At 38.9% G+C, this 22,063-nt stretch overlaps 1 protein-coding gene across 2 annotated transcripts in view; it reads right to left on the bottom strand.

Moving 5' to 3' along the window:
• The window catches only part of PDPK1 (3-phosphoinositide dependent protein kinase 1), a 38,019-nt gene that overhangs the window by 9,733 nt on the left and 6,223 nt on the right, over positions 1-22,063 (bottom strand). The window contains exons 2-9 of one of the 2 annotated variants that reach the window (XM_062588350.1): positions 14,889-14,949; positions 12,251-12,520; positions 6,865-6,907; positions 6,534-6,671; positions 5,130-5,274; positions 1,780-1,877; positions 789-864; positions 119-187 (exon numbers count right to left, since the gene is read on the bottom strand). In XM_062588350.1, coding sequence (XP_062444334.1) covers positions 119-187; positions 789-864; positions 1,780-1,877; positions 5,130-5,274; positions 6,534-6,671; positions 6,865-6,907; positions 12,251-12,520; positions 14,889-14,891 — 842 coding nt within the window. In that variant the 5' untranslated portion in view covers positions 14,892-14,949. The remainder of the gene's footprint in view (positions 1-118; positions 188-788; positions 865-1,779; positions 1,878-5,129; positions 5,275-6,533; positions 6,672-6,864; positions 6,908-12,250; positions 12,521-14,888; positions 14,950-22,063) is intronic. The other variant, XM_062588348.1, reaches the window with a different exon arrangement.

Below are 22,063 nucleotides of genomic sequence, written 5' to 3'. Positions count from 1 at the left end.
AGTAAAAGCAGACATGTCAGTAACACTGAAAATACACTACAGTAAGTTATACTTCAGAACTGGGAGTAAGGTAAAAATAAAAACAAGTCAATGTATTCAGGTAACTTAAGTCTCTTACCCAGCTCTAAATGGAGGCAATCCAGCTACAAGCTGATATATTATACATCCCAGAGCCCAGAGGTCAGAGCTTTGAACGAAAGACAGAAAATATATATACATACATACATAAACATACATATATATAGAAGTTAATATTTTTCTATAATAAGCCTGTAGACTATGCACAAACAATTTAAGCATCTGCTAGTTAGAACATAGCATGAACAAAGCAGACAGATCTTCCATTTAGCATAATTTCTACATAATTTCACTTCATTCCTTGACATTAATGCATTTACATCAGGATTTTCCATATTAACCCAAGTTTATATGAAGTAGAATTAAAAGGATTGTTTTATTTGGATAGAACAGCAGTTTTTTTTGTTGTTGTAGTTAATGGAAGAAGTAGAATTAAACTTTTCAGTGCACACACCATCTTCTCCTGGAAGCACCTAATCCTGTCTGTATGACCCCAAAAGGGAAGAACCACTGAGAAAACCAGCACTCATATAAGGAGCAATACTCAACTAAGGCAAGGAGTAATATTTGCTACGAAAAGATATTTTAACTATCTTTTAAGAACTCTATAGTAAAGCATCTTGTTTCTTTGGAATACTAAATATTTTTTCCATTTAATAGTGTCCTGATGGAAATCAGTACAAGTCTCAGACACAATAGAGAGTTCTCACCTTTTACAGGCAGATTTCTCTGTCAAGAGTTCTGGAGAAACATACTGTGCTGTCCCTACAAATGAGTTTGCCCGTGCTGGGAAGAGAATTGAAAGAGTTAAGTAAATACCTACTTTCGGGGAAAGAAAAAATATTGAAAATTATGTAATCTTATAAAGAACCCACAGAGAATTTTTTTTCCCCTTCCCATTCACAAAAACTACTTGGACAAGACAAATCAATTTATCTCACTGATATGTACAGTTCAGGAAGTTAGGCTTTTTTTATTAAAAAGAAGCAAAATAAAAATCTACTAATTACATACTGGTTAAAAAAAATCAAGTTTATCATAAAGAATATTATCTTTCAAATATGTCAATATTATCCCATTGCCTAAATTTTCAGGAGCAGGAGTCAATTAGTTGAATAATCTCCTTTAAATTGCGTCAAAGGATAGCAACAGATGCTGCTAGTTCGCGTCCCTTCTAAATCTGCTCTCCATTTTTACTACATATTATTCAACAGAAATCAGATTTGGTGAATGAAAAGCAGTTCAGTCTTGTGCTTCTTTCAGACACGATTTGCAGCATGAATTCACTGAAGTTAACAAAGGAAACAAAAATTCCTAACCTTTATATTTGAGCTACTTCAATATTAACTGGGGCTTAAATACATAAGCACAGAGTAACAGCTTGCTGTTTCAGATGAGCCGTACTATTTGTTTGCATTCCTGCCTTGCAAAAGAAAGGTAGTTTGGACTAGTTTAGCTTCCAAAGAAAGTATCTTCTCTGATAATTGGTAGTTTACTTGGCTATACCACTAAAACAAATATTAATTCTTCTGACATAATCTAAGAAGAAGCAGAGTGAAAATTGTTTTAAGATCCCTAAATATTTTTTTTGTTGGTTATGGGGTAACAACTAACTCAAAGGTTATAATTTTATAAGTTCATTTTTACATACATTCTGAGGGACCACTAGCTATGCCGCATGACAAGTGAATAACTGCATACCTTGTCTGCTATCTGCAGATAGTACTTTTGCTGTTCCAAAGTCTGTTATTTGAATGTGCATGTCTTCATTTAGCAGAATGTTTTCTGGCTTAAGGTCCCTGAAAAAGGTAGATTTTTATATTAAAAATAGCATATAAACTAATATTTCAAAACAGACTAGGTGGTTTATACATATAATGCTATCATAAATAACACATTCTGAAAACATTGTTGTCTTCTCCTTGACTTGTACTTATCAAGATGCAGACTGATGCTAACAGATTTTGCAAAGCTCATTCCACTTCCATTTCTTCTAAAAAGACCTGATGTAATGAATAGTTAGTTAATCACAAAATGAATTACTGTGTTTTGTTCAACAGAATCCAAAAATCAGTTACTCCCAAACCTTAATTTAAATCATTTCTGATAGACTGATATGGCAGTAAGATATTCCAGACCCACTTACACACAGTACAGAACTTCACTCAAGTCAAACGAGCAAAAAAGCAGCTAACAAAACTAAATGTCTAGAATAGATGAAAACTGTAACACACTTCCACTCTTAACAGTGGCATATTTACATTTGTCATTTAAAAATCCATGCGTAATCTGTATTTCAAATGCACACATACCATTTGTATGATCACTGCCTCTGGCGGCACATAAAACCAAAGCTCAGTTTCACATACCCACATGTAACAATATATAGTTAGATGTCCAGAGACTCACTTGGCAAAAAAAGATAATAACAGATTAAAAATATATTTAAATATATATTTAAAAAATTGCACTGGGTTACACTGTTACAATACTAACTACTTCATACCAAGTTTTCTCAATTGACAAGAGAAGCCCACAGCCTTCCTTCCTAAGAAGGATACTGGGGTGTTTATAAAGACTTAGAAGCTGGGGTAGGGAGTGGAGTATTACTGTTTTTAGTTCACCATCAAGAAAAAATCACTGTGAGTCCAAAGCTGTTTCTATGGAGTGCTGTGCAGCATTATTTTCCTCAGATTACATCAAATGGTCTCCTGTTATTAAAAAGTATTGGGTTGTGCAGTTGCAATTAGCAGTGGGGTTTAAAGTCTACGGACCAGCACAGACAACTGTTGAAATGAAGTAATTAAGATATCCAAACCATAAAAATAATCCTGTTCATTCTCCTATACCTATTGTAAGAGGTTGAGACCAGCAGAAAGCATATGAATAGAACATCTTTTAAACAGTTTTGTTCTGTGTATTTTTTATATATATTTATCATAGAATCACAAAACAGTTGGAGTTGGAAAGGACCTCTGGAGATCATCCGGATCAACACTCCTGCTCAAGCAGGGGCAACTATAGCAGGCTGCTCAGGGCTGTGTCCAGTTGGGTTTTGAATATCTCCAAGGATGAAGACTCTGCAACCTCTCTGGGCAACCTGTTCCAGTGTTCAAATACTCTTATAGTAAAGAAGTGTTTTCTTGTGTTCAGGTAGAATTTTCTGTGTTTCAGTTTGTGCCCATTGCCTCTTGTCCTGTCACTGGGCACCACTGAGAAGAGTCTGGCTTCATCTTTTTTACACTCTCCCAATCAGGGATTTACACACACTCAGATGATCCTCCCTGAGCCTTCTCTTCTCCAAGCTAAACAGCTTCAGCTCTCTCAGCCTCCCCTCATATGCTCCTTAATCACATTATTGCCTTCACTAGACTTACTTCAGCAGGTCCACGTTGTCTTTCTGGGCACTGAGGTGCCCAGAACTGGACACAGTACTGTGGATATGGCCTGGCGAGTGCCGAGTAGAGGGGAACGATAACTTCCCCTCAATCTGCTGGCAACACTCTTCCTAACATAGCCCAGGATACCACTGGTTTTCTTTGCTATAGGCAGCGCAGTGCTGGGCCACATTCAGCTTGTTGACAACCTGGGCAGCCAGACGCTTCTCTGCAAAACTGCTCTCCAGCTGATTGGCCCCTAGCTTGTACTGGCACAAGAGGTTATCCCCACCCAAGTGTAGGACTTCACACTTCCCTTTATTGAACTTCATGAACTTCTGTGCCCATAATTTTACATAAACATTTATACACATACACATATAATCTATCTCCATACTAAGTCTTTGAGAGCAGTCTTTCATCTTAAGGTGGTTCTGTCTGATGTCATATTTCCTTAAGCAGTAGAAAATCTCAAGAGCTTTCAGGCACTACTAGGGCTTTTGTCTTCTAATTAAATAAACTGTACAATGAGTTTTCTGATCACATTTCCCTCTTGTTTTGAGCTTCTCATAGTGATCTTCATACAAAGGCAAGTGTAACACACTTCTTGTATTATACAAGATTTCCAATACACGCTCAGTAAGACTGATGATCATGCAATATTGATTTTAGAAGCATTCTCTCAGTCTAACCCATACATAGTACAATAAAAGTGAAACTGGGAATCCATGAACTGTTTTGTAGCATACGTCCCATTTCAAATTCCACTAGAAAATTTTACACTTTCAGTGATTTCCATACACAGCCCCTTTAGATTCTATTCTCAGAAAGAAACAGATATCACAGAAAGATAATAGGAAAATATTTTGTCTTTTTAAATATAACTAGAAGTAGTAAAAATGCTATCAGATTTATGATTAACCAGCTTTTGACAACCATCAACTGTTCCATGAACAACTGCTTAGAAACCTACAGATGCAACAGATTTCTTCCCAAATGCTAGTTCTGTGGCTTGTACTTCTCAAACTTACAAGCTCATTTGAATATTGCAAACAGTTTTAATTTACATTTACTCAATATTGACAAAATGTGCTTATCCAGATAATAGTATCAATATAATTGAACAATTGGAAAAGTCCTGTTAAAAACTTTCGGCTAATTTTCACCATTTACCTAGTTCTTGTCCAACTGCTGGACACTCAGTGAAATTGGTTAAAATTAGTCACTCAGTGAAAATTGGCTTACATCAATTTACTTTTACCAATGAAGTGCTAAACACTAATTCACGCACAAACAGAAATTTAGTTGGTTTTGCTACGTAATATCATAGGGGAAAAAAAAAGAAAAAAGGTTAACCAAAAAGCCAACCTCATTTTCAGATCATCTAGTTTGAAAAAGACAGAGAAGCTTTTGGGAATGCAAGTCCTATGTCAGAAAGTTTTCCTATTTTTCCAGCTAGATCAGTTGGTCTAGTAATGGAGATCAGCCCTCCTCCTAAACTTTGCTTTGTTTAGCTCTCCGTGTTATCTTAACAGTACTACCACTAATGAAACACCATTATGTTCCTATTAGCTTTCACAAAGTCCATGTTTGGCTTAGGTTTCATTAAGAACATCTCTAGAAAAATACCTTGTGCATAATCAAAAGCACATTGGTCTTAATTTTGTGTATTACCTGTGAATAATTCCCTTCCCATGCAAATACTCCAGGGCTGACACAATTTCAGCAGTATAAAACCTGGTACAGGTCTCATCGAATGAGCCAATTTTGCGTATATACTTTAGAAGCTCTCCATTTTTGGCATAGCTAAGCCCAAAATCTGAACGCAAGAAGTTAAGGTCTATCACTAGGACATTTTACAACAAAAAATCCCACACCTTATTCTGAAGACAATGAAAATAATGAACAAAAAGAAATGAGCAATAGGGAAGAAGCTCATTAATTTGAAATTTTACATACTAATAACCCAAAACATGTTCTTATTAAATGCATCCCAAACACAGGACACAGGTCCTAATTTCATAAGTATAACAAAGACTAAATAGGAGTTAAAACTATAATTTTCCCAGAGACAGTCATCTGAATATTTGATTTAAATTGTACAAATAATTGACTACAAAGAAAACCATTTACAGTCATAATGAACATTCAATCTAAGCTTATTATTGCCATTCATCTGGAAGATTACAAAAAGTTAGTCTTGTATACAATAAGTAAAAGTCTACATTGCAGAAGACAACCCGTTTAAGTCCTGTCAGTGCATGCATACACACACACACAGACACTGACACAAATTCTGTTAGCACAGTTAGCTGCCTGTGCGAAAAAAACCCAATCAACCAAAAAAAACCAACCCACACACAAAATACTCAACACCAGCTACTTACGGTCTGATCTATCCTTTTACCCTTATCAAAACCACTTCTAAGCAGGATATTTAGGAGGAAAATCACATTACTGACAATTCCTTCACAGCAAAAAAACAAAAATGCTCCAACCAAACTGACTGCAAACCAATGAGCTTTCAAGAAGAAATTGCACTTCGCAGTTACTGCTGGGGCAAAGACTTGGGAACAGTTGCTCAAACAGGTTTTCAGTGTTCTGTCATTCAGATTGTTCTACAAGCACTTATACATAAGAAACCCTATAACAGACCTAATTGCTTAAATGAGAAATAATAGTAAATATAGCTGGTTACTCCTATCTTAAATATAAGAATTTTGGTATTTTAATTTATATCAAAAGTAAAACATTTCACATGCATCCCCGGAAAAACTACCATTTTTTTTAACATGAACTTTTGCAATTTTTCCCTTAGAATTTATGTGAACAATAATTTCTATTCAGCTTTTCCCACCCCCACCATTCCCACTTCTCTTTGAGGGGGCACACTCATTCTATTCACTTAAATTTTTATTATTAAAAGCATGGCTGAAAAAACTGCATCTCAAACATTTGTGTCCAAATATTTTAAATATCTGATTTTCATCATTTGTTAGCTGCTGTTTAAAGGAATCAAAATTGGAGATTATTATTTTTAAGAAAGCGTAGTAACAAATACTTAAATTCAAAGGATACAGAGCTTTTCATCATCCTGAAAGGTGAAGTAGAGTTTCACAAAAAAGGGGTGATCCAGACGGGACATTACATCTCTCTCACGCGTCACATATGGTACCTTGTTTTCTTTTATGATATGACGTTTTTCCAGAATTTTAACTTAATGAAAAAGACAGAGTGAAAATGCAGAGGAGCAGCAACCAAATGAAGTTCATCTAAGCAAATCTGGGAATCCTTTTGTTCGATAAAATTGGCATAAAGATCCTAAATCTTACTTTTGCACATTTCATAACATAACTCTATTGATACAGTATCTTAAGAAAATATTTATGTTGAAGGAGTCAATACTTACTGGCATATTCTCTAGAAGTTGCCAGTTCTCGAGCCAAGACAACCTGTTGTGATAGGAGAGAAAATACACTGTAGCCATTCATTAAAGACATATAATAACATCGATTTTGATCTTCCAGTATTTAACATTCTCCTTGCCCAAAATAAACTATCACGGCTCCAATCAACAAAATATTTAAGCATGTGCTTGTATTATACTAGTTTCAGTGAGACCTCTGCAGAAATTCTGTCCAGCATAACACCATTTGTTTTGCTAAAAAACCTATAAACCTGATTGGGTAATCATTAATTCACATTTTATTTTGTCTTCAGAAGAGTTCTGAAGATTTTAACATAAACCAAAGTAAATTGCTAAATAAATAAATAAAGAGTAAAGGTATATTCATAAGAAGTCAATTGCCACACATTGTACTTTTTCATAACAAAAATGGCAAAGATCTAAAAACAAAATTTATGTGAAAGATTAAAAGTGAGAAGCAAGACAGCTATTAGATATATACTGTTTGTTAGGAAAAATAGTTAAAGAAAGGGAATAAAAGATTTCCAAATAGCAGAAGCATGGGATAAAGTTTTAACTAAATAGCTCTACATTTTAAAGGGAAATATTTTGAGAAGAATATAAATTATCTTTCAGGAAATACAAATTGTCTTTCAAGAGAGAAGTTCTATAAAAGGCAACTTCTAAGATACTCTGAAAAATCCTCTTACCCGAATTCAGGCAATAACTTAGTTACAATACATTACAATAAATTTGGGGGGAGGGATCTCCCTCATTTTAGGTTTGTAGCCATTCCAACACAGTGTTAGATGTCCGCATTATGCAAGAACAATTAAAAAAAATCACTACACAAGGCTTGTTTCTAATCCACTTCTCTCATTCTATCCTAGCCCCCTTGCAAAGTCAATTATAACAGTACTCCAAAATCGTATTCCATACCTGATACTAGGTATTTTGGAAAAACAAAACTTCTAAATAAGACCCTTTCCAGGTCAACTGATTTTTCAAGGTGAAAACAGAAGTGCATGCCATTACACTCTTCCAGTATTAAAAAAAAATGTAATCTTGGTACAGTAGTAAGAGGTACCTTTACTTTTCTAAATAAGGACAACTCATACAAACATGTCTGAAGTTCACAATATTTAATCAATTAAAAGTTTCACTATAAACAGTCAATCTATTACAAGCTGTCTTTACAGAAACAATTTTTGAAATTCTTCTGCATACACCTTTAATATTCAAAGCTGCGCAATCAGACAAGAATGTTCATAACTTTTCTAATGTTTGTTGCCAAGTTTCATCAATCAAGTTTACCGTGAAAGTTACTGAAAATGGTAACTTTTAAAATTAATTATTTAATAAATAGCCAGAGACCAGATATATACTGCTAACTTTCTGCATTTTGGAAATGGATATCTTTTTATTTTCATAAAACAACTCACTGCCATAAGAATCCCCATTTGTAAAACTTGATCTTTCCTGTCCTTTACATACATTTACATATTCATACTGTGCAGCTGTGTTATGTAAATATACAGGATCAAAGATTCCCCCCCCCCCCAGCATAAAATCCTTTGGTACTCTTAGGTTTCCTTTCACTGAACGCATTCGAGTATACCATATAGTCTCATTTTTTCCTAACTAGTAAGCCACAAAATAAAATAAGATAAAATAGTGGTATTACAAGAAAGAAAGAGAACAGAGGGGTGCATATTAACACCACACATACTATAAGGGGCTTGAATCTCATCTAATCTGTGGGAGGAAGTGATAGGAATAAGGAATGTAAGTAAGTCCTACAGAAAGGAATTAGAAGCATATAAGGTAGATAAAAACTGGAAAAAGATTCACAGAACATGTAAGCACCAAATTCAGGTAACAACAAAACAGAAAAAAAAATTAGTTAAACTTCTCAAATTGGAGAACCAAGACGACCAAAGAGCTTTCAAGAGAAGGCTACAAAGCAGAAATAATTGCCAATATACCTGGCAGACATAATGTCCAAGCCTAACTCTAAGCTTGAACAAATACTTCAGATTGCCAGAGATGAAGCCTCTATTTAGTCAAATACTCGTAATTCTCTTATGAGAGCTCCTTCTTCTTCTAAGGGAAGCCTCGTGTATAGGTAGAAACAAATCCAAGCAAAGCACATATCAGCCATCTAGAAGGTGAGCAGGACAACATACTTATCTAAGCACAAAGATTGTAATTCTGCCATTAGAGAACAGACACTATTCTGAGAAGAACTGAAAGTTGTCTATGAATCAAGTACATTTTCACTACTTTTAAAGAGTGGAGCAATAACTGGAGGGCCTAAAGGCAGAGTTTGCCTACATTTGTAAAACCACCTGTCTCAGCTGCAAGTTTAAGGGCAGTTGCCACTGCAAAACTACACAATGCTGAGGCCTGGTCACACACATCTCTGATGAATTCCAAATTTAGTACAAGAATCAGGTGGAGTCTATAGTAATTTAATATAAGCCCATGCAAATGGAACAGATTCATAACAGATTCATAGCAATTCAGAGTAAATTTCTTTTTCTTTTAATGTCCAAATCACTAAGCTGTCATTGGAGTCATGTAAATATGAAGGCCCTTGCTTTTTGAGATGAACACTTGTTCAATCAGAATATTAGTCAGGATCCTGAGGAGCATCAACAGATCTCTGAATTTGCAATCATCTTTATAAAAAAATAGAAGCTGTCTGCAAGATGTTATAGTAGCATGAAGATATATGCGCCATAGATAAAGAAGTGCAAGTAAGTTTCCTTCCTGCAGGAAGCAGGCTAGAGACTGAAGCTACTTGAGCTTAAAGTTTTTTAATTAAAAAAAATTCAATTGCTGAATTGGCCAGATTGGTCATTACTTCCCCCTTCCCCCCATTTTGTTTTAATAGTAAAAAACAACTATTCTTAAGTCCTCCTGCAACAGCTTGTAACTTATTCAATGGCTATGAAAAAAAGAGCATAAGCAAGCATCTCCTGTGGAGTTATCTATGAAGAGAGTAGCTGAAACTGGTTGGTCCCAAGTAACATATCAAAACTGTCAATGAGTTTATAAAATCATAACATTGCAACAGTAAACCAGACACTGCTATGGTTAACAGAGGACATGATAGGTAGGGAGAACTGTAACTCCTGAACACACTTTTCCCTGTGCTACCTGAGGCCCAGAAAATTGTGATAACCGAACTTCTGCTTGTAAAAAACAAACAAAAAAGAGGGCTATATAAGCATTAACTCTTTCATGGTATTCAGTTTCTCCTGCTGCCCACCTGAGTGCATTTCAGCTACTTGGGGGAGATGAACAGGGAAGGGGAAAAAAATCTACCAGTGAACAGATAGCAGAACTCTGGAAAATAAATTTATTTCATCTGAATTAGGTTCTATGAATTTCTCTGTTTACAAGAAACATGGCGACACTTTCCAGAGAACACAAGCAGAAACAGAAATTAAATCATCTCACTGAAGTAGACTGTCACTGAAGGAATGTGTTCTGTTACACCCAAGAGATAGCAACTCTGAGGGATTCTTTAGGGAAACCTGCAAATTGCAAGTGGCCATGCAACTAAGTGCAAATTCCTCTCAATGACTACTAGATGCTTGCTTACTAAGTATCATACTATATTGACAGGAAGGAAAAATTAATACTCTCATTTTACGCTCTTGTAGTTGCCTTCATTGTAAAACCATGAATAATTAATTGTTTCATATCTTTTTCATGTCAGTCACAATTTTATATGTATTATATGTATCTGTGGTGATTGATGTAAAATTCTCTTTAGTTGCTTTATAGGTTATTTAAACAATAAAGTAAAAAATTCTTGTGGGATGCCCTGGACACTAGAAGTTTTAACAAAATAAAATCCATCTAGAATTTCCAGAAGAAAAAAAAATCAATTTAAGACTACTAAATGACAAGAGATACTATCTGTAGCTCACAAAGTCCTTGAGGCCCAGGACATTAGAAGCTGCAAAAGAATACTGGAGAAATATTACTGTTCTCACACTCTTCTCTATGCATCTGGCACTGGCTATCATAGATAGGGTACTGAGTAGAACGTATGTTTAGCTGGGGTCAGCAACCATACCCTGACATTAACTACAAGTACTCACATTCATGTTTCTCTAACTGAAGAATGCTCCTTAGTATTGATGTGTTACAGCCACTGTAAGCATGACACAGGATCACTGGATAATTCAAGCTGAAAGGGACCTCAGGTAATTTAGACAAACCTCTGACTCAAAGCAGGGTCAGCTGTGAATTCAGTCCAGGTTGCTCAGGGCTTTATCCAGTCTGGTCTTGAAAATCTTCAAGGATAGAAATGCACAATCTCTCTGAACAACCCGTTTCAATGCTTGGCTATCCTCATGGTGAAGGTTTTCCTTACACCCACTCTGAACCTCTCATTTAAAGGTATTACCGTTGTCTCTTGTCTGCCCACTGTGCATTACTGAAGTGCCTGCCTCCTCCTCCTTGAAGGCCTCCTCACAGATACTGGAAACGTGTTGTCAGGTCCCCTCAAAGCCTTCTCCAGAATGAGCAAACCCAGTTTCTTCAGGTTCTCCTCACAGGGTATGAGGGCTAATGAGTGCTGAGCAGATGATAATCCTCTCCCTTGATCTACTTGCTATGCTCCTGTTAATACAGCCCAGGACAATGTTTAGCCTTCTTTGCTGCCAGGCTCACATTCAGTTTGCTGTCCACCGAGACACTCAAGTCCTTTTAAGCAGAGCTGCTACCCAACCAGTCAGTACCCACGCTATATTGTTGCAAGAGATTATGCATATAAAGGTACAATTCAATCTATAAAAATAGTCCTGCATCTTACTGTGAAATATATCAAAGTACATGAGTAAAGATACTGATATTTTCTAGTAACAAAGTTTGATAGCAAGTAAACAAAATAAGGTTGTACTTTAAACTCCAGTAATTAAACAGCCTTTGCTCTCTGCCTCTTAGAATACAGAAATAGTAATAAAAATAAAAGAATTAAGTCTTACGTCTTGACCGTATGCCTTCTGGAAGCCCTTACATGACATAAGCCCCTAGCCCTGTTCCAATCCTTCAGATAGCAAAAGCTTAATATAATCCTCTAAGCTATCAAAAACTTGCATTCAAAAACACTGTCTCCTAAAAATCCAAGCATCAAGTTTTCAGGACAGAATACAACTTTTGATGATTTAAAAAGATACAGGAAACCCAGCATTCTCATTCAGTGCAACATGTAATTTTAATAGTTGAATTCAAAAACATTTTGTGTCCTTCTCATTGACTCTCCAAGCTGTTTTCCCACGTGGAAATTTTACTGGTACTACTTGCATACCAAATTTGAAAGTTTATCTAAGATATTTGGCAGACTAACAAGTAGAATTTATTATAAAGTTACCGTAGAAAAAGATCCTTCACCCAGAATTTTCCCAAATTTGAAGTCGTCAGGTCGTTTCTTTCTAGGCTGTGGAGGCTGCTGTCCTGTATGTTGCTGCAAGGTGCTTGAACTAGATCTTGCTTCAGCTGCAGTGCCTTCCATGGTAGATCCCTGTCTGCTGCCACAGGTGGAAATGGCAGGTGGAGTGCTGGAATCTGTCTGGTTCCTCACCATTGATGGGGATGGACAGGAGCATAACACCACACTAGACTGGATTGGAACAGCATCATACTGAAAAGAGAAATCAACATATTATTCCCATACCTTGGAATAATTACCACACACCTGTACTTTGTTTCCATGCGTGTCAGACAGAGCTCCATCTGAAAGGATTACCATAAAAAGGGAATCTAAGCATTATTTTGAAAATGTCAGTTGTTAAATGCATAGACATTGCTTAGTTCACAAACTAAACAGTTTTAGTACCCAAAAAGCTACAATATAATTTACTCATTCAGTGACATTACATAAAGAAAGGAGAAACAAACATTTCTGAGCATGCAAGCGTGTACTTTTTAAATTCACACTAAAGTAGCAGGGCTTTAAAATAATGGTTAAAATTCTCCAAAGATAAGGGACATTCAGTTTACAGATATCAATTCCTGCAAGATTAACTATTATTAATTATTGTAAATAGTATCTTCCAAGAAGCATAAGGGAAAGATTTTATTTACAGACTGAGTACAGCCTATTTGCTCCAAGATCTCTACAGCTCCTCTGGGCTTTTTCCAAGAACTAAAAGTAAACTGATAGGGTAGCAGATCAAGAACAGATAATAGCTTCTTTTATTAGACCTTGTTTGCACTCTGTGATATAATAGAGACTGATGAAAAATCCATCTATTATGATAGCTACTTGTTATGTTTTGTGCAGCTTTTCTGGAGAAAAATGGGTAGGGAGGTGGACAAAAAACTTAAAGACAGATGAGAATTCTGCTTTTCAAAATGTTCACTAACTCTTCCAGAGAATTAGAGATGTAGCATTATTCTCACTGGATGAAAAAAAGTGCACTGATCCTATTATTATGAAAACAGTACATATTTTAATGTATGTGAACTATGGGGCACAGTTCCTTTAATGCCTTAGTCTATGGGGTATTTTAGCTGACGCTTTCCCCAGTATCACGTTACTGTCCTCTACATTCTTATAGTTCAGTTGAAGCTCCTTTCCTTTGGACAGCTACTCAAATGACAGCCTGTATAAAGAAATATAGTGACTAGATTTCAAACAGGATTGTATACTCCTCTTTCCAGAAGACAGTAAAATACCATTCAACAATTTCAGTGATACCACTATAAGAAAATTTCCAAGAATTGAAATAAATATAAAATGTGTACATAAAATTGACTAAATATTAGGATTTAAATCATGAACTTGCTCTAGTCAGGCTATCCTAGAGCAACTGAGGGTGTGCAGGTAGACAAAGCAGCAGCATTGTGGAGGATCCTTCTGCTAAAAAGATTGTTTATGGGGTTGGCCGGGCAGGCGGAACCACACGCGTGTGCACACACGAGCGCGCATGCACACACACACACACACACACAGTCTGCACAAGAGATTATGGAGAAAATGAAAAAGAGTTGCTAGATAGAGAACACTTTCCTGAACAATATCTGAAGTCACAATGAATATAAAGTACAGATAAATCCTGATGAAAGAATAAGGAGAGAAGTAAAGGATTACATAGGAAAATAGGGTTATTTCCAGCCAAGGTATAGCCGAGTCAGTTGGTCCCTTGACTTTCTCAAAGAAAAGTCAAGATTAGGAGCAAGAAGGACAAAAATGCAGAAGTCTTAAAGTATTGATTACTCAGGAAATGACAAAACTATTCAATCTATAGGTATCCTGTGCTTAAATATTTACAGGAAAGGTCACATCTGCACTCACTTGTCTTTCCACATACCTCATATTCTTGTTCAGTATTTTGTGTCCTGCATAATTTGTTTTATTTTAAATGATTCCTAAAAACATGCCTGCAATGAATGTAAGAGTTTTTCCTACATATAAGGCTTCACACATCAGAGACTGAATACAGGCTAGATCACCCAGTCTAACCCAGTACAGCTACTCTTTTGTAAAAGTCAGATTAAAATTTCTATTTCTGTAGATTCAAGGCATTTTACTGAGATAGCAAGTCAATCATTCTGAAGAATTTAAAAAACTTTATTTACTGCATCTGCTGTCTTCAAAAGCTTGATACTGCTCTCTTTCCAGCAAGGATCGACATTTCTCCATTGACAACCCAATGAAAGCAGATCCTTGCATAATGACAGCAGATTTGCTTCCCTTACCTTTTGCACACCATGGATCACCATGGACCATACTGATATCCACTGTTCTAATCTTTCTAAATCTACTTTAGATTGGTCTCCGGCACTATCTCTTTCCTCAAGCTCCTATGGGTGGTGTTTCTAATTTATTTCCACAGAAAAATTGCTTGCTTCTTAGTGCAACATGCTGCAAGTTTGAAAACCTTCTAAGGGAAAATATAACAAGGCTGTTGAGGTTAAGGGGAATTACAGATCAACAGTCATATCAAAAACTTCAGTAACTGATTTTTGCTAAGTCACTAGTAACAGGATTGCTTTTATTTACATACCATGTAGAATATGTGCTTACACGGTTCTTTTCCCCCCTCTTCCCTGCAAACAGCAGAAAAACTGTAAGAAGAAAACTTGAATCAAAATCAATGCAAAAAGCCTATTAATTATCACTACTTTATTGCTTTTATGCTTTGCTCACTGCCCCTTCTGTTAACTTTTATTATATGTAAGCACATAGTATGCATCACACAAATATCAAATTGCTCTAAAGCAACTACAACCACAACAGCTACTTTTCTACTAGCTTTTCCTCACTGCAAATTTTGCAACACTGCTTTGCTCATACAGTTCCATCAACAGAAACAGCTGCAAAAATACTCATAGAGACTGGGCCTTCTCACACTACCAGTAAGCATCCTTTACTCCTACGCTTTCTGACATGTTACTGACAACTGAAGGTAACTGACAGTATCTTTCCTATCACTGAAACTATACTAGCAAAATCTCACTGCTGACAGTCAGTGTGAATAAGGTCCTGAACTATTGTTTATCTCCTAAAAAATACTCAGTCTACTGCAATCTTACTGAACTCTCCGTCTGCATTAAGTCATATGACAGTAATGATCAGAAAAGCTCTTCCATCCACTTACCTACAGCCCAATTCTTTTGGAATCAGATCCTGCTACCAGAAAGTTCTATTTATACAAAGCAAGAGGAGTATCTCACCTCAGCTGGTACCCTTGCTTTGATTATAAACAATGCTGATAAGACTGAATATACGAGAACATTGGCACAATCCTCCTATGCATACGTTTTATGGTAAACTGAATTACAGGTCTACTAAACAAAAAAATGTAAATAAAAACCCATTAGATATTTGCCTTGCATTATGTAATATCTGAACTGCAGAATACCGTTCAGAAAAATCAATAGAAAATATTCTAAGTAAAACTGGTTAGATTTTTAAACACCTTTAACAGTCATCACAAAATAAGGATCCCTTCCAATGTACACCTGGACTGATTCTCAAACAAAAAAGGCTGAAAGAAAATGAGAATAATTGCATAAATTTAAAGACTGGGAGAAAATAAATACATACAATTTGGCCAAAAAGTACATCTCAGGGTTTTCATTCTTTAGTAAATTAAGACAGCTAGCAAGATCTTGCTTTTGTCTCTACCAATATATTACTACAAATCAAAATATAGTCCAAGAATTTAGGAATCATGGTGGGAAAAAAGTGGACAAGAGTGCACACAAAGATTGTAAGCTGGTCCATCTCTGGATATACAGAATTAGAAAGCAGCAACTAGGAGAAATGAAGTCTTACTGCTAATATTAGTAGGCAAACATTACAGAGAAAACCCAGTCTCAGAAGAAAAACAAGGCACTGACCCCCTGAAAAAACATCTAATCATCTGACTAAACTGAGCTCATGAAATCTTTGTCTTGGCCCTGTGATGTCAGAGAATATGAACTCTTAACACGTAGTAGATTAGGACAACCTGCAGTTCAACACAGGTCATAATGATGTAAGAATTACTGAGTGGTTTACACTATGAGTGTCAGACTAAATCATAAGAATTTCACAGACTATCAGGAAGATAAACCAATCCAAACATGTATGCCCTACATCAGCAGCAAGGTCTAAATGACAAACAATCTGATTCAGAAAGCAATACAGCAGTGATCTAGGATCTGTTTAAATTATCTTTTCAATTGCAAGAGGAGTTTGAGAGGCTTTCAAAACTGATACTGTATGACATAATATAGAATATCTTTCCCTCACTGTCCTAGTACCCTCTCCCAATCACAGCTGGTACATCTCCGCCAATCATAATTCTTTGATAGAAAAACAGAAGAAAGATATTCCAACAGGGGTATCCAGATTATGTCCAAATTAATAAGCTGGTCTTCAGATCAGAACATGGAACCCATCAATTTATCTGTGCATCTAAGGATGCACAAAGACCTTTAATTCACACCGAGAGGAAATATTTACTTCCACTGGACAGTGGTTTTCTAATTTTAGAGATAAAACTTACTGTTTTTCAGTACTGCGATTCAGCCCAAGACAGTCAAAAGTTAGATAGGCTAGTTCTGATGGGCTTGCAAACTATTTTGATATTTACATACAAGAAAATTCTGAAATTTATTTTATATTGCTTATAAGTTAAACATTGAAAATGTGGGGTCTCCTAAGGATTTATCTACAAATTGCAAGAGGGAAAAAAATGAACAGCTAGATAGTTCATATATATATATACACACACATATACACATATATATGTATGTATATAGAGCCTTTCCATCATAGATTGGTGTGTCAGAGGGTTGACAAAGATGCAGCAATTGCATCTCCCATTTAGCTTTTATCTGAAAAGGGGGATAAGAAGGGGTACTTACTGATATTAAGCTCAGCCATCCCATTGGCCTCCTTCCTCTCATTATACCAAAATAAAAATGTTTACATTCTCCAGGTTTTCCAATAGCTATTTGTGATAGCTTTTACTGACTAGAGTGCAACACGCCCATGTATTCCAAAAGAAGAAAAAAAATCATCAGTCAGGTACTCAGGTGGGCATGAATGTACGTCCTCGTAACATTCTTGTTAGAATTTAGGTAAAAGCAGTATGGTTCAGCTACAAAAAGCATGAGCCAATACACAAAAAAACCCACTGAGTTGGAATAACAAAATCCAACTAAAAGTCTTACTTTTCAGGGCAGAGAACTCTGGACATGTGGCACTTCCATTACATACCAATTCCTTCCACGAGTGGCTTGCAGGAGGGATAATGATTATCATGCGATCCATATCCATAAGATACATCTTCAACACTAGTTTTCCCTTTCACAAACTCTATGTTGCTACAGCACAGTAACTGCAGTGAATGAAGGCAACCCAGAATAATAGCATGTTCTCATAACCTGCAGTAAACACCAATCCTTGCACATTTTATCTTGTCCACTACTTATTCCTGGACCTTTTGCCTAGAAACGGACTATCAGACTTTTTAAGCAACCTAGAGCATCCTCTTCCTATTAACGGATTGTGCATGTGTCGCTACAGAAACACTATACTACACAATTATTTAAACTTCATTGTACACCAGCATCCATTTATACCTGCTTAGAAGTTTGCAAGCCAGCTTGAAGACTTTAATAATAAATCTGTTTGTCAACACTGCTACTGCCATTAAAGAATTAAAACACTTGACTAAAGAAAAAACCAAAATCCATTCACCTGCCTCAGTAAGTGTTACTACATGCTGTCAGACTAAGTCTTGTGATTATAATACAAAAGTCAAGCATGTGATGGATACCACACAACTCAGATTATGTCAGACTGCAGCAATATTTTTGTTTATTCTGAATGCACTACACAACCAGAAAGCTACTTGCTCACTTAATAGGTTAACTCTGGCATACAAAAATACACAGCCATATAAAAAGAAATGTACAACACCATAGTAACTGGGAGATACTGAAAATATGTCCTCTCCTCAGCCCTGGTGAGGCCTCATCTCGAGTACTGTGTCCAGTTCTGGGCTCCCCGGTACAAGAGAGACATGGAGCTACTGGAGAGAGTCCAGCGTAGGGCTACAAAGATGATCAGAGGGCTGGAGCACCTGCCCTGTGAAGAACAGCTGTGAGAGCTGGGCCTCTTTAGCCTGGGGAAGAGAAGACTGAGGGGGGACCTTATCAATGTGTACAAATACCTGAAGGGAGGGTGTCAAGGGGACGGGGACAAACTCTTTTCAGTTGTCCCGTATGACAGGACAAGAGGCCATGGGCAGAAACTGAAGCACGCGAAGTTCTGCCTGACCGTGAGGGGGAATTTCTTCACTGCGAGAGTGACGGAGCACTAGAACAGGTTGCCCAGAGAGGTGGTGGAGTCTCCTCCTCTGGAGATATTCAAGGCCCACCTGGATGCAACCCTGTCTAACATGCTCTAGGTGACCCTGCCTAGCAGGGAGGTTGGACTAGATGATCTCCAGAGGTCCCTTCCAACCTTATTGATTCTATGACATGTACCCCACTCATACTTCCAGCTTCACAGAAGATTACACACCTCCCCAACCAGGAAGGCACACCACTAGACTGGAATAGTAAGAAAACCAGAACTAGAAGCATGTTTTCAGATTCTGAAATCTGACAAAAAGAATGCCAAGGATTTTAAAGAACAGCAGTCAATCTTCATACACTGAAAAGAAGAAATGGGATTCATATAGGATCTTCATATACTGAAAAGAAGAGAGATGGGATTCAGCTCACCAAGCGGGGCACATTTGCCTTTGCAAACAAGCTGGCTAGCCTAGTAAAGAGGGCTTTAAACTGGGTAGGAGGAGGGAAGGGGGTGTTATACAGACAGGGTAGACAACAAAACACAAGTTGAGTTGGGGGGCCTCCAACGAGTGCTTGCAGCTGGGGATGTCTGTTTGGGACATGGCTATGGGGGACCCCTGTACACCCTTCCCAGGAAACCTGCAGGCATGACTACCTCTTTGAAATGTCTGTACACCAATGCATGCAGCATGGGGAACAAACAGAAGGAGCTGGAGATCTGTGTGTGGTCACAGAGCCCTGATCTCATTGCAGTCACAGAGACATGGTGGGATAGCCCACATGACTGGAATGCTGCCAGGGATGGCTATATGCTTTTTAGGAAAGACAGGCCAGGGAGGCGAAGTGGTGGAGTTGCTCTTTATGTGAGAGAGCAACTGGAATGCATCGAGCTCTGCCTAGGGGTGGAGGAGAAGGCAGCACTCAAGAGCTTATTGGTAAAGATCAAAGGGCAGGCCAGCATGGGGGACACTGTTGTGAGTGTCTACTACAGGCCACCTGACCAGGAAGAGAAAGTTGTCGAGGCCTTCTCTAGGCAGCTGGAAGTAGCCTCACAATCTCACAGGCCCTGGTTCTCATGGGGGACTTCAGCCACCCTGACATCTGCTGGAGGGACTACACAGCAAGCCACAAGCAGTCCAGGAGGCTCCTGCAATGCACTGATGATAACTTCTTGTCACAAATGGTGGATGAGCCTACCAGGAAGGGTGTCCTGCTGGACCTTGTCCTTACCAACAGAGAGGGACTGGTTAGAGATGAGAAGGTTGGGAACAGCCTTGGCTGCAGTGACAATGAGGTGGTGCAGTTCAGGATCCGGCAGGAAAGACCTAGGGCAACAAGCAGGATTGCAACCCTGGACATCAGGAGAGCGGACCTTGGGCTCTTCAGAGACCTAATTGGTGGAATCTCATGGGTGAAGGCCCTAGAAGGAAGGGGGAGTCCAGGAGAGCTGGCTAGTATTCAAACATCACTTCCTCCAGGCTCAAGAGCGTTGCATCCCTATGAGTAAGAAATGCAGCATAAGGGGCAGGAGACCTGCATGGGTGAGCAAGGAGCTCTTGGCGAAATTCAGGCAGAAAAAGAAAATACACAGAACGTGGAAGAGGGGACAGGCTACTTGGCAGAATTATAGGAATGCAGTCAGAGTACGTAGAGATGAGGCGAGGAAGGCTAAGGCCCAGCTGGAATTGAGACTGGCAAGGGATGTCAAGGACAACAGGAAGGGCTTCTTCAAATACATCAGCAGCAAGAGGAGGACTAGGGAAGATGTGGGCCCACTACCGAATGGGGCGGGGGCCCTGGTGACAAGGGATACAGAGAAGGCAGAATTACTGAATGCCTTCTTTGCTTCAGTCTTCACTGCTAACGGCAGCCCCCAGGAATCCCAGAGCGTGGACGTGAGGGAGGAAGTCCAGAGAAGGGAAGACTTTCCTTTGGTCGAGGAGGATAGGATTAGAGACCTTCTGGGCAGGCTAGACATCCACAAATGCATGGGCCCGGATGGGATGCACCCACGGGTACTGAGGGAGCTGGCGGATGTTGTTGCCAGGCCGCTCTCCATCACCTTTGAAAGGTCCTGGAGAACTGGAGAGGTGCCTGAGGACTGGAAGAAAGCCAGTGTCACTCCAGTCTTCAAGAAGGGCAAGAAGGAGGACCCAGGCAACTACAGGCCAGTCAGCCTCGCCTCCATCCCTGGAAAGGTGATGGAACAGCTCCTTCTGGATGTCATCTCCAGATGTATGGAGGAAAAGAAGGTGATCAGGAGTAGTCAGCATGGATCCACCAAGGGCAACTCCTGCTTAACCAATCTGATCGCCTTCTCTGATGGAATGACTGGCTGAGTAGATGAGGGGAGGGCAGTGGACGTTGTGTACCTTGACTTCAGCAAGGCTTTTGATGCTGTCTCCCATAACATCCTCCTAGATAAGCTCAGGAGGTGTGGGTTAGACGAGTGGACAGTGAGGTGACTTGAGAACTGGCTGAAAGGCAGAGCTCAGAGGGTCATCCTCAGTGGCGTGGAGTCTAGTTGGAGGCCTGTGGCTAGTGGCGTCCCCCAGGGCTCAGTACTGGGTCCCATCCCGTTCAACTTATTCATCAATGACCTGGATGAGGGGACGGAGTGCCTCCTCAGCAAGTTTGCTGATGACACCAAGCTGGGAGGAGTGGCTGACACACCTGAGGGTTGTGCTGCCATTCAGAGAGATCCTGGACAGGCTGGAGAGCTGGGAGGAGAGGAACCTCCTGAGGTTCAACAAGGGCAAGTGCAGAGTCCTGCGCCTAGGGAGAAATAACCCTAGGCACCAGTACAAGCCAGGGGCTGACCTGCTGGAGAACAGCTCTGCGGAGAAGGACCTGGGAGTGCTGGTGGATGACAGATTGACCATGAGCCAGCAATGTGCCCTTGTGGCCAAGAAGGCCAATGGTATCCTGGGTTGCTTTGGGAAGACTGTTGCCAGCAGGTCAAGGGAGGTGATCCTGCCCCTCTCCTCAGCCCTGGTGAGGCCTCATCTCGAGTACTGTGTCCAGTTCTGGGCTCCCCGGTACAAGAGAGACATGGAGCTACTGGAGAGAGTCCAGCGTAGGGCTACAAAGATGATCAGAGGGCTGGAGCACCTGCCCTATGAGGAATGGCTGTGAGAGCTGGGCCTCTTCAGCCTGGGGAAGAGAAGACTGAGGGGGGACCTTATCAATGTGTACAAGTACCTGAAGGGAGGGTGTCAAGGGGCTGGGGACAAACTCTTTTCAGTTGTCCCGTATGACAGGACAAGAGGCCATGGGCAGAAATTGAAGCACGCGAAGTTCTGCCTGACCGTGAGGGGGAATTTCTTCACTGCGAGAGTGACGGAGCACTGGAACAGGTTGCCCAGAGAGGTGGTGGAGTCTCCTC

Source organism: Rhea pennata, chromosome 15 (genome assembly GCF_028389875.1).
Source record: "Rhea pennata isolate bPtePen1 chromosome 15, bPtePen1.pri, whole genome shotgun sequence".
NCBI lineage: Eukaryota > Metazoa > Chordata > Aves > Rheiformes > Rheidae > Rhea > Rhea pennata.
This window is presented reverse-complemented; position numbering and strand designations above follow the sequence as displayed.